Below are 13,550 nucleotides of genomic sequence, written 5' to 3'. Positions count from 1 at the left end.
TCGACTGGTTGGGATGGAGACGACAATAACCAATTTCATCTCAAAATTCAGCATAATTAGGGGCGTGACCTGTTGATTACGGTTACGGGAGTGGTTGGTGTGTATGTGTGTGTGTGTTGTATGGATGTATGATTGATGATGATTATTACATGTATTACATGTTATTTATTTTTATTTTATTCTTTTGTTAGTTATCTATTTACTTATTCTTTTTTTCCCCTCTTTGTAAATTTAGTTGTTTTTTTTTCTTCGTAGACGCAGCTGCTCTTATTTTGTGTTGTTACTTTTATTTAGAGGACCCCCTTGAAAACGAGATGGTGAATCTCAAGGGATTATTCCTCTATCAATAAATAAATTTTAAATAATGATTGACAGGTACCCAATATAAAAAACACAAAATGGGGCTTTTTTTCAGCACATCGTCTCACTTCCTGTCTTGTAGTTTTAGATACTGTAGTAAAATTCTAACAAAAACTACTCCTAAAGCCCAAAATGTGTGTTTTTATTCAACATTGGCACCTATAATATTTTTCTACACATTGGTTTAATCAGGGCTCTAACCTGCTTTAAGTTTAAGGTGATAATTCTTTGTGAGGTACTGTTGTAGAGAACGCACTCTGACGCCGACATGCACAGAAGAGTTTCCAGCAGCTCAGCAGTGGTCGCCGTCTCTTTCATCGTACTCAGCGTGCTTTAAATGAATTAGCCGTTTCCGTCTTGGATGCTGAGCAGCGATGAACACATCCCAAAGAAAAGCGGTTTGATTCTGTTTATTTTCTTAGTCTTGGAATAAATTAATATATTTCCACAAAGTTTGGATTGCTTTTAATAATTTTACTGCTACTTCTCCTTCCAAACATCAGCCTAATGTGAGTAATGATGGGTGATTTCTGAGGTGCTCGATGTGTGTCGGCCCGCTTCACAAACCAGACTATAACTCTGTCTATAGATCCGCCTCTCAGGAGATCATGTGACCTGGATCCCCTCTCTATAAACACAGAGGTTCTGCTTTGTGCTACTTTTCCAACCAAACATTGTCACAGCTGATGAAGTAAGAAGGTGAAAACGGTCTGAGGAGGCCGGAAAGAGAAAGCGGGAAAGGAATCGCTGCAGAGGAAAGACACGAGTCCACCTCGGTAGAGATTCTCTGCTTGGAGTCCGATGGAAGACCAGTGTGGAAGTAAAACCCACTCTCTGTTGGCCTCTGGGTTTGGAGACTGATAAGTTGCTCTTCGTCTGTCCATCATATCTGCTAGCTTCCAAATTCCTGCTGTCAAACGTAAAAGTCTGGATGGTTCAGTCACAGATGATCAGGTTTAAAGTCGTTGGTTGGACGGAAACTTTCAGGTAACTTTGTCTTCTTACTTATTCACTGATTCAGTCCCTTTTCTGTCGGTTTCTATGAACTTTTACTTGTTTAGCCTCATAGCATGATTTACATTTGTTGAGAAACCGATGCGGTGCTCAGAGAGGACCCATGTCACCATGCTTGGAGGCTTTACCCTGAAACAATGAGGATACCTTCTAGTTTTATGGAATATTTGCGCAAAACAAAGAATATTAATCATAAAAACTGACAAGTTAGAAGTTTGTTGTGATTGATGAGAAGCCAGGAAGTCTGAAGCATTTTCTACAGCGAGCAGAACTTCCCGTGATATAAAAACTGTCCTGTTTGCGCCAAGCAGCAAAATATAAGGAAATTATAATGTAATCATATAAAACACTAAAAAGTGGAGTAAATAGAGCTTCAGTTAATCCTCATTCTGGTGTTTCCCATAAACTCCTGAAGAAAAAAGAACCATGAAGGAACGTGTAGAAAAAAAAACAGAATAACTCTGGAAACAGCGTCAGATCAGGAGAAAACTGATCTACGGAGATGCAAATAAAAAGGTTTACTAACAGAAAACACACACACACACACACACACACACACACACTCTTACCAGCATAGAAATCGACTCTGCGGATGCGAAATGTGGCTGGAGCTGAGACGGAGTTATGACAAATAAAAAGTTCAGACAGAAAATGATGAGAGTGACTTTAGAAATGGAAACAAAAAACAATAAAAACAAACAGGAGCTGGAAGTTGGATAAACATGAATTTGTGACGTATTTCAGCTACAAAAGCTAAATTTTCACATCTACAAGACTAAAAAACAAATCTAAATCTGATCTAAACTTCTATCTAGGCTACTAGGACAGCTGATACGGAACATTTCTAACCCATAAAACCAACAAATCATATCTGATTTACAGTTTCTGAGTAATTTTATGTCACTTTATGGTAGAAAAACCCTGTAGAACACAGTCTGATACTTGTCTTCTAACAGATAGCAGGAAGCAGCAGCTTACACTGCAGTCATTTTCACCTATCACAGTATCACAGGGTAATAAATGGTAACAAATACATTAAATAATCATTGTTCATTTTTGTTAAAGGGATAAATGAAGACTTGAGATTAAAAATGTCAGGCTTTTCTCCGAGCTTGGACTTAAAGCTCTTATATTCTGGAAAGTGATGCTGATTTTCCAGATTACTTTTTAGCATCAAGCCTGCAGAGATTTCAGTAACGACATAAATGAATTATTTTTCTCTCAGATTCCTGAATGATCCTGCAGATAAAGCAGCGACACACACACACTGCTCAGACCGCATCCTGCAGCTGTTTCGTCTCTAATCTCACCGTTGTTCCAGCGGTAGTGGTCAATTTTATCCAGAACTGGAGGCCAAGATGACGAAGGGAGAGAAAGAAGAGTTGATGGAGTGATGAAGGAAGGAGGTGCGATGATAGGTGGGAAGATGGAGCGCCAAGACACACACACACACACTTACCCTCTAGAGCATACTTCATGTCCTGAGCGAAGAGGAGCCACATGACCTCAGCGCTGACCTTCCCCACGCTGAGTTCCTGAGGAAACCTAAAGGTCATGAAGGGTCAGACAGACGATCAGCTGCTTTACATGTTCATGCTTCAGTGTTACAGATCAGGTTACATCTAAAACACACTGATATTTATCATCTTTACACACAAATACAGAAAGTTTACTCAGAAATAACATGTGTATGTCAGCAGAAATGTGTTGTTTTGTCCCAAACTTGATGAAATTTCACCTAAAAACTGTTGAATAAATGTGATGGATCTGTCATCGGTTGACCTTCATGTTGACCTCGAGCGCGTTCTCATAGTTTGTTTTTATTTGGACACAGTGTTGTCTGTGTTTACAGATACCGGCTCACAGCTGTAACAAAGTACCAACATGCCTCAAATCACTTTGTCTGTTTAGTTATTGATTGTTTTAGTCAGTTTTCTCTCGTCTTTTCTCATCCTGTCGATTTCCAGTTTAGCCCTGAGTTTCCAGTATGTGCAGATCGAGCTGTGGGGGGACTTTGTGGAACAAGTTGGAAGAAGAGTTAAAGCAGAGCATAAACATAACTGTTCAAAAAGAGGTAGAAAAATTTCATTTTGAAAAAGTACATGGATGAGGGATAAAAATGAAAAAAGATGAAAGGAATATAAGTAGATGTATATTTATGTAATATTTTGTAGATATGGCTGTAAGTCTATGTATGTTTGTTGTATATCTGTGTAGATGTGTGTATATGAATGGAGGTGTATGGAAATGTGTGTGTAAGTGTAAATATGTGAATAAGTATGTTGTGATGTGCAGCGACAGAATATAAAACTAGATGAGTAGAACCGGGTCAGAATACCAAAAACACTTCTTCCCACTCCTTTTCCAAACTCCTTTTATCTCACGAATGTATCTAATTATCGAATTGATGAGGAATTATTATTATTATTATTGTTAATATTAATATTTGTGACTATTATTATTATTTTCTTAATTAGTATGTATATGTATGTATATACATGGGGTGGGAAAGTCAAATTAAAAATCAAATATTGGGATGTTTTGCTTCACAATTTGAAAATAGATTTTTTTGTTTAAAAATCTTTTTTTTTTTTTTTTTTTTTTTTAAATAAATGAAAATAATCCATTATAAATTTTTTGTCATTTCTTTTGTTTTTCATTGATCTTTTTGCTTGGGCGTTATAGCAGCAGAATGATGGTCTGCCTTATTGTGTTGTTTGTTGTTTTTTCTGAGTTGAAATCATGAAAAATGATGAGCAAAAAAATTTCTGTACATTATTTTTGTTTTTAATCGACAAAAATCAGCAATTTCGAAGAATTGTGAGAATCGCAATTTGAATCGAATCGGCACCCAAAAAAAATCGGAATCGAATTGAATCGGGACAAAAGCATATCGTCACAGCCCTAGTATATACGTGTGTGTATGTACATATGTATGCATAGGTATGTACGTGTATTTTTCTTTTCTTATTTTCTTTCATTTCTTCGAACTAACTAACTAACTAACTAACTAACTAACCCAAAGTTTCACTTCTTTTTTGTATTTTTTCCACCTATGTTTGAACCTCCGCCTACTAAAAGAACTGAACTAACTTATCACCCTGTATTTTCATTTATCAATTCATTTTTTGAAGAAATACTTTAATATAAAATGAAAATCAAGTCCTCTAAAAGCTAAAAGATAAAATATTTATTCTGACGGCCTTATTAAAACATTTCGGTATCAACGATACTCGCCTGTTATGTACTTGGTATCAGCTTGATACCCATCTTACAGTATCGTACACCCTTCATTTATAAAAGAACTTTCCTTCCTGTCATATATTTCTGCTCCAGTGTGTCTCCCTCTCTTTCTCTCCCTCTCTCTCTGTGTGTGTTTTCTTAGTTGATGCATTCTGCAGCTTCTCCCGACCAACAACACACACAAACGCTGCAAACTGCTCAGAAATCTGCAGCTGAGATTCCCATCAGGAACTCGGAGCAAGGCAAGGCTGAAAACCCGGCAGCATACTGGACCAGAACCAGTAAAACCAGTTTTAATCGTCAACATAACAAGTTAAATAAAGATACTGACTGGTTGATGACAGGCGTGTACGAGTTCTTGTCTTCCTCGATGATGGAAACGATGAGCGTGATGAGTTTTGGCCAAAATTCCAGATTCTGGATACTCGGGCCTTGTTCCTCTGGCTGGCTCTCCTCTTTTTTCTCCTCCTCCTCCTCTTCTTCTTCTTCCTCCTCCTCGTCCTCTTCTTCACCTTCTCCTGCCTCTCCTTCTGCCTTTTCCTTCTTCTTCTTCTTCTTCTTCGGCTCAGGCTGCAATCGTGAAGGAAACAGAAGATGAAGCTGCTGTCAGACGCGATGTGTTCAGGAAACGTCGGAAACTCCGACACACAGAGAAAAAAAAAATGAATTAAACTCAGATTAGTTGTGAGAAATAAATAAAAACAACGCAGTATTAATATTTCTCTGCCCAGTTCAAAGTCTGTACCAGTGTGAGTTCTGGTACCAGTACAGCCGACTGGTGAGGAGTTTGGACCAGAATGTCAACAACTGAGGAGTCGTCCTGCAGACAAAGCTTCAAAACTGTGAGAAACTTTATAAATAAGGAAAATAAAGTAGTTTTTTTGGATTATATCCACTAGTTTTAATAAAACATCTGATGAAAATGTTATTTGTATTTAAAGTCACGTTCAGATCCCGCCCTGCTGCCGACAAATCTTCCTAATTCTGAAATAATCAAGTAAATTGTTTATCGCACATAAAAGCAAAACACAAAATAAACACAGACATTTAAAATACTTTAATGTTTTAAAACTTCTTTGAATTAGCAAAAACTTTATTTCGGGTTTTAAATGTTCGAACGCAGACTTTTTAAATCTTCAGAACGTTTCTTTCAGCTTCAGATGACGGCGGGATTTTAATCCCGTAGTTCACAGCTGCGACAGCCGCCTGACACGCCTCCCACCAAAACACGTTGGTTTCTGGACAACCGGCGATAAAAATGCTAAATATTCAGGCTGAAAATTCCCAGAATTTTTGAAAGTACAAAGATTTTTTTTTTTTTTTTTTTTTGGTCTTGTTCAGCATTTAAGCAGGCAAAATGGATTTTCTGGATGCTGAATTCTGCTATGCAACTTTACTTTGCCAAGGGAAGCATTATAGATTTAATGCTCCCCTTGATATTCTGGATTTTAATTTTATTTTTTTATTATATTTTTTTATTTTTATTTTTATTATTTTTTTTATTTCATTAATTGTTTGTATTACAAAGTTTATACTGCTGGACCGGACCGGAGAGGACAGAAGAGGGACAGAAAGAGAATCGAAAAGAAGAGAAAACAGAAAACACCTCGTGAAGATAAAAAGAGAGAGAGAAAGAAAAAAAAAATACAGAGATTAATGTTGGATTATGTTTGCAGCGCCAAAAGCCCAGAACCAGCTGCTCCTGCCAAGACGAGGTAAATCCTGAGTTTTTCAGAAAGTAATTCACATTTTTCAGTGAAATTTTTTCCTTTAAGTGACCGAAGTTCCTGCTGGAGGGAATTCCAGGAACACTGCAAAAACTCTGCCTTAAAAAACAAGAAATGAAAACACAAAAATGAGGTAAAAATGAGGCTTAAAATAAGATAAATTATCTGCCAACAGGTTTGTCAAGACTTCCCAAAACAAGTAAAAATAATTCTCTGGCATAAAAACTAAGAATTATCTTCACTTTTAAAAAATAAAGCATGTGTGTGCTCAATTTAAGACTTTTCATCTTAGATTTCAGTTTTTGCAGTGAAACTGTCGGCGTGTTTGGAGCCGTGCACGTTATAAAGGTTACAGATAACTGCTGTGCAGGGACTTCTCCTGTACAACAGCAGCTCAACAGTTAGACGTAAAAAAGTTTCTCCTACAAACTCACGGGTGGGACGGCGTTTTGGAACTGCCGGTTGAAGAGCTCCAGACAGTTGTTGAAGATGTACTCGTAGGTCGAGTTGAGGCAGGCCTTCACGCAGTCCCGCACCACGTTGGCCGCTCTGGGCGGGCTCGGCAGCTCCAGCACCTGCACACATGACCAAAGGAAACCCAACACAGGATGATCAATACAGGCATGATAAGGATGTTTATTTTGTAAGTAATCAGTCTAAATAAAAACAGACCAGGTGAGATCTGAGAACATTAGATTCCCAACTCTCTTTATGGGACAGAAGGAGTGAAGATCCCGTCTAACTTCCCTCCTTAATCCACAGCTACGCTCTGACCACAGATTCAGGATTAGACTCCTTGTTCAGGAGCTAAAAGTTATTTTAAAGTTACATATGTGTACATTTCCACATGTGTGTAGTAGTCCTGAGCCCCTGAACCAACTAGCTGAACTGATTCACTGAAAGTCAGATGCATTAATCAGGAAATATATAAAAGATATAATTATCCCTCTTTTCCTCCCGTACCTCCTGCAGTCGATCCAGACACCTCAGAGGGAACATGTAACCCTGATTTAGTCCAACTCTGTGATCCAACCTTCATAAAAATTCTACCAACTTTGGTCATTTTATGTCCTGAAACCTCATTTTATCTGATAAAAGAGCCGCATGATGGTTTATGTAAATGTAACATGTAGAAAAATGTCATTCAGTCCACCAAAAATCCTTCACTTCTTTTATTCTTTTTATTCGTTTATTCAAGTTTTATTCTACATTTTGTTTTAGTAGGTACCTTTTTTTTTTTGTGTCATTAGCAAATAAAATTAATTTGTAAGTTCCGTGGTTAATTTACGTGAATGTCAGTCTGCTTCCGGCTGCCGCGGAGGAAGGAGTTCTGGGTCGGCTCAGCTGTTGGTCATGCAGCTGCACTTTGTGGCATGTTGTGCAGAATAAACATCCCGATGATTTGGAGCGCTGGTTCCTCTGGTCATTTACACAATGCAGACTTACATCCGCGGTGGTGACAGGATTCTGTTCGGTCACTATTATTTATCTGACATGATGCAACATTAGAATTCCTTCTGGACGTAAACCAGACGGTGCGGACGGATGTGACGTCCGGTGTCGGGTTTGGTCTCTTCCTACCTTCATCCTGAAGAAGGTGATGCTGGTCAGGAGGTCCACGGTCGACTTGAGGTCGCTGAGACGAGCCTTGCTGCTGGCTGGGAAGTTATTCTGGATACAAACACAAAGATTCCAGTTATCCAACAGCAGCAGATGTTATCTGGTCTGGATGGACCAGTGGACGTTTCTCTGTAGAGCAGCGGTCCTGCAGGAGTTTCACAGCTTCCCTGCTGCAACACAGCTGACTCAGATGGATGGGTAACTAGCAGACAGCAGTCTGCTGACGAGGTCTGAAGTGTTGCAGCAGGAATGCTGACATGTTGAACCTGGAACGCCGTTTCGTTGTGGATGAAGAGGAAAAGCTGTGAGCGGACTCACTCTGTACATGGAGAGGTCGATGCGCAGGGAGTTGTGCAGCTGATCCAGAAGCTTCACGAAGCGATCTCTCTGTTGGAGAAAACAAAGACATTTTTATTATTATCCATTAATCAGACAGAAGCTGCAGAAACAGACGAAGAAGACGAGGTAGATGGAAGAGACAAATATCCTGAACATGAATGAAACATGTAACCACGACAGTTGAGATGGGTCTAATTAGGGATGCACCGATCCGACACCGATATCTGTCGATACCAGATGTGTTTATGTAAACAATATTGTGACTATGGTTATAATTGCTGTTATAACTGTGTAATATTTCATTAGGTTGTAATAAATGACCCATCCTTTCTGAAGTTACCTCACAAATACAAATGTAATAACATTACAGATCGAACAATTTCAACAAGTTTTATTCTGAGTTGACACATTTTACCTAAATACAACTATAAATGTGTGGTTTTGAAACAAAGATCTCAACAAAAAATGTCACATTTTAACATTAAAGACATTTATTTCTTTTACAACATGTCCGAAGCATGTCATTAAACACACCTGCGCTGGCTTAAATAGTGTGGTATCGGGTATCGGTACACTTTTAATACCAAGTACGAGTACACACGCTTGGTATTGAGCCGATACCGATACTGGTATCAGTATCGGTGCATCCCTAATTGTAATAATTATATAATATAAATATTCCATAAAAATTGTCGTTTCATCTTGTCCTGTTTATTACTGAGGTAAAGTTAGTAATTATGTGTACCTGTACATATGACATGTTATACTATATTAGTTTATCCTACAGATCGAACAATTTCAACAAGTTTTATTCTGATTTGGCACATTTTACCTATATACAACTATAAATGTGTGGTTTTGAAACAAATATTTTGCTTTTAGTGTAACAAAAAATGTCACATTTTAACATTCAAGGCATTTATTTCTTTTAAAGCACGTCAGAAGCATGTCATCAAACACATCTGCGTTGGCTTAAATAGAGTGCTATTGGAATCGGTACATTTTTATTAATACCAAGTAACAGTACACAAGCTTGGTATTGAGCCGATACTGTTACTGATATCAGTATCGATGCATCCAGAGGTCTAATGAAACTGATTGTTGAAGTTAAACTTCCCATAATATTTAACCCATAAGATGCAACACAACCAGTCTGACAGACTCCAGTGACATTACTGTCCCAGTATCATAATAAACCCATCCTTCCATATAAAATTAGCAGGAACTGGTCCACCTCCCAGTTAAGAGTAGTTCCAGCATTTTATGTGACCCCAGCAGAACCAGTATAACCCAGACCACCATCAGGCCGGCAGAATGTGACCTTACAGTAAATGCAATATAATAAACTCTGACTTTAACACTGCGGTCTGGACCCAGCAAACATTTTCTGTGACCCCCAGCAGAACCAGTATACCACCATAACCCAGGTCAAGCTGCTTACTGGTATATATCAGGGGCAGAAGACAAGCATCAGATTGTGTTTAATGGGATTTTTACCATAAAATGATGCAAAATGTCTCAAAAACTGAATATATCAAATATATAACACAGAGCTCCATCGATGTTAACTGGAAATGTCCCATCAGACGACTCGTTACTGGTTTTTACCATCACTGGGAACCATACCTGTTAATTCTGACACCTGCTGCGAGCCAAGAGGGTGGGAGTCAGATTTTTCTGTTTATTTCCTCCCCGTATCGTATGGAATACGGGAGGTTTATGGGAAAATAAAAACACAGGAAAGACGGGTAAGAGTTTCCCGTCTAGTTTCCCAGTTTGCTGGGAACATGTTTAAATCGCCTCCTATCTCCACCCGACTCCAGCTTCAAATCCTGCAAATCAAAACTTTTTGCTCCTGTTGCTGATTTATGGACAGAAAATTCTAGTTTTAAAGGTAATAATTTACTGAATAAAAGCAAATAAAATAAAGATGTAAATCCTGACTAGAAAACCTGAATTCTAATTCGACAGCTTTATTTAATCTCCTCAGTAAAAACTCCATTTTCCATTTTGTCTTTACCTTCCAGAAGCAAAGAAAAATAAGAAAAATAACTTGTTATCTCTGAAAAACAGTCCGAATCAGACGTGGCCCCTGATGTTGAGCTTTAAAAACTAAAAACTCAGAGAGGAATGAAGCAACAGCGAAGCTCTGAGCTTATAAATACCAGACTTTGGTAGTGTTATGCAGCTGGTAATTATAGTTTATGATACTCAGCTCAACTGAACTCTATTATTACAGATATTTATTTAAACACAGCAGCTGTCAGGCTACTATCTGTAGCCTGTAGCATGTGTTAATGAAAAGAGAGCGACTGCAGCAGAGGCGGGTGGAGTGGAGTCAACTCGGCTGCTACATCTGAATAAAAATGTACATTCCTGCTTTAATAAGGAAAAGCTTGACTGTATCTCTGTGGTGTATTTAATGAAGACTTTTCCTCAGTGTCAACTTGTGAAAAACAAACCTGAAACTGTGGAGTTGTGAAGAAAGAGGGTTAAAAATGTTACAGGAGGAAAGGAATTAACTCAAACATCTGTTAGACGCAGCGTTTATGCAAATCTACGCCTTTCCGTTGGACTAAATTGTCCACAAAACTGGATAAAACTGTCAATCATGACTTCAGCGTTTTCTCCCTGATGCTTCTCTGTGTTTAATGGACTTTATTAGAAGACAGCAGATAAAAAGTCAAAGGGTCAGAGGATCTGTTTATCTTCTGCTGCATCCTACACAGTCGTGTTTTCTGTCCTCATTCTGAACAGACTTTCAGATCTCTAGTTATTGAAATGTTCCAGGAAGCAGGCGCTGCCAGCAGCCGGCTCATCGGGAGCAGTTTGGACTCGGTGTCTTCCATAAACACACGGACGCAGGCAGGACCAGGGATCTGTTATCAACGGCCAACAAGCCCCTCCTCCTGAGCTGCAGAAAAGCACGCGGTATCCCCGCTGCTAGCTTTCATCGCCGTGCCTCCGCAGGCGCTGGGTACACCAGCATGTTTGCATGGCATGACAATAAAACAACGTTCAGTCGGGAGGGAGAATCCTCTGCGGTGGAGGGAGTCACGACACGACTGGCAAACAGAGAACTGATGGGAAGGAAACTGAGGGGAAAACTGCTTTCATTTGGATTGTGAAATAGTTAGGAGTGTCTCAGGATGCCTAACGTACCTCGTCTTTATCTCCTGGACAAGCAGCCAGTCTTCTGTGCACGCCCAGCAAACCACACGTGCATTGTTAGCAAACTCTCTTTGTTTTTAATGGATAAATTATGGGCAACGTCCAGCGAGAACTGGCTCTTAAATCCACTAAAAAAGCCAAATTCCAAGCAAGCTCTGACAGCTTTTCTACTCAGGTTTAGTTTGTGAGTATCTGTGGATCCCATGGCAGCAGGAACAATGCAGACACTGATCATCTTTGTGGAAGCAGAGACACAGAAAGTCAGCGAAGCTTTGTGAGTCACGGCGGCTGAAAAAACCAAGGAGACCAGAAGAGGGAAGGAGAAATCTACTAAGTCGTGCTGCTGCAGCGGAAAGTTCTACTTCCATTTCCCTGGATGAGGATGCTGATATCCTAAACTTTCACACTCTGAAAACAAGCAACTCAGTCCTAATAATGTTTCTGTTTTTCTCTGCATGGCATCCAGTTGTTTTCCAGCTAATATAAACAAACTGCTGAGAGAAATAAAAAAGTCACACTGTTGGATCAAATACATGTGAATCAAAATGTTATTTTCACAAACAGAATGAGGCTGTAAGGAGGATATGACCACTTACCACTAATGGTAAGCCACTCATCACTAAGTTTATGTCCACACAAACACAGGAGTTTTTCTCGTATGTGTTCCCAAAGAAATCCCATCTATGAAGCACCGTTTACAAAAACAATCTCGGTTTACATGAGAGTGAAAATGCAGATTTGAATGAAATGCTGTCAGGAGGGAAACAAAAGAAAAAAATGCAACCTTGATGTATGACCTAAATCTGACATATAAAACCTAAAATGTTTTTTTTGTATGTTTATTCCTGTTGTAAACATGTTTATTTCTGCTGTAAATGTGTTTATTCCTGCTGTAAACAGGTTTATTCCTGCTGTAAATATGTTTATTCCTGCTGTAACCATGTTTATTTCTGCTGTAAACATGTTTATTCCTGCTGTGAACATGTTTATTTCCGCTGTAAACATGTTTATTCCTGCTGTGAACATGTTTATTTCCGCTGTAACCGTGTTTATTTCTGCTGTAAACATGTTTATTTCTGCTGTAAACATGTTTATTTCTGCTGTAAACATGTTTATTCCTGCTGTGAACATGTTTATTTCCGCTGTAACCATGTTTATTTCTGCTGTGAACATGTTTATTTCCGCTGTAAACATGTTTATTTCTGCTGTAAACATGTTTATTCCTGCTGTAAACATGTTTATTCCTGCTGTAAACATGTTTATTCTGCTGTAAACATGTTTATTCCTGCTGTGAACATGTTTATTTCCGCTGTAAACATGTTTATTTCTGCTGTTCAGCTGGTTGGAACAGGATTTTTACTTTATGGCTCCTGGGTTTACACATACACCTCAGAATATTTGAATATTGTGAAAAAGTTCAATATTTTTCATCACTCGTTTCAGAATGTGAAACCCAGATATCATATAGATTCATTACACACAGAGTGAATCAGTTCAAACCTTTCTTATAATGTTGATAATTGTGGCTTATAGATCATGAAAACCCAAAATGCAGTGTCTCGGAAAATTAGAATATTACAGTAGATCGATGAAAAAAGGATATTTTAAACAGAAACGTCAGGCTTCTGAACAGTATGTTCATTTCCATGCACTCAGTACCTGGTTGGGCTCCTTTTGCATGAATTACTGCATGAATGCGGTGCGGCAATGGAAGCCATCAGCGTGTGGCGCTGCTCAGGTGTAATGGAAGCCCAGGTTGCTTTGATAGCAGCCTTCAGGTCATCTACATAGTTGGGTCTGGTGTCTCTCATCTTCCTCTTGACAACACCCCACAGATTCTCTACGGGGTTCAGATCAGGTGGGTCTGTTGGCCGATCCAGCACAGTAACACCGTGGTCATTGAAGCAGCTTTTGGTACCTTGGGCAGTGTAGGCAGGTGCCAAGTCCTGCTGGGAAATGAAATCTGCATCTCCATAAAGCTTGTCAGCAGAAGGAAGCATGAAGTGCTCTAAAAGGTCCTGCTAGATGCTGTGTGGACTGAGACTGTCAAGGAAATGTCAGAGTGGTCATCTTTGT

At 39.0% G+C, this 13,550-nt stretch overlaps 1 protein-coding gene across 1 annotated transcript in view; it reads right to left on the bottom strand.

The window, feature by feature from the left end:
• Window positions 1-13,550, bottom strand: part of unc13ba (unc-13 homolog Ba (C. elegans)) — a gene marked incomplete at both ends in the record, with an annotated part of 217,013 nt that overhangs the window by 43,609 nt on the left and 159,854 nt on the right. The window contains 5 exons of the mRNA XM_079250679.1: window positions 2,834-2,919; window positions 4,949-5,187; window positions 6,779-6,919; window positions 7,926-8,015; window positions 8,283-8,351. Of these exons, the coding sequence (XP_079106805.1) occupies window positions 2,834-2,919; window positions 4,949-5,187; window positions 6,779-6,919; window positions 7,926-8,015; window positions 8,283-8,351 (625 nt within the window). The remainder of the gene's footprint in view (window positions 1-2,833; window positions 2,920-4,948; window positions 5,188-6,778; window positions 6,920-7,925; window positions 8,016-8,282; window positions 8,352-13,550) is intronic.

This window comes from Telmatherina bonti (genome assembly GCF_933228915.1).
Source record: "Telmatherina bonti genome assembly, chromosome: 13".
NCBI lineage: Eukaryota > Metazoa > Chordata > Actinopteri > Atheriniformes > Telmatherinidae > Telmatherina > Telmatherina bonti.
The sequence above is the reverse complement of the archived record's forward strand: the minus strand, read 5'-3'. Positions and strand labels throughout refer to the sequence as shown.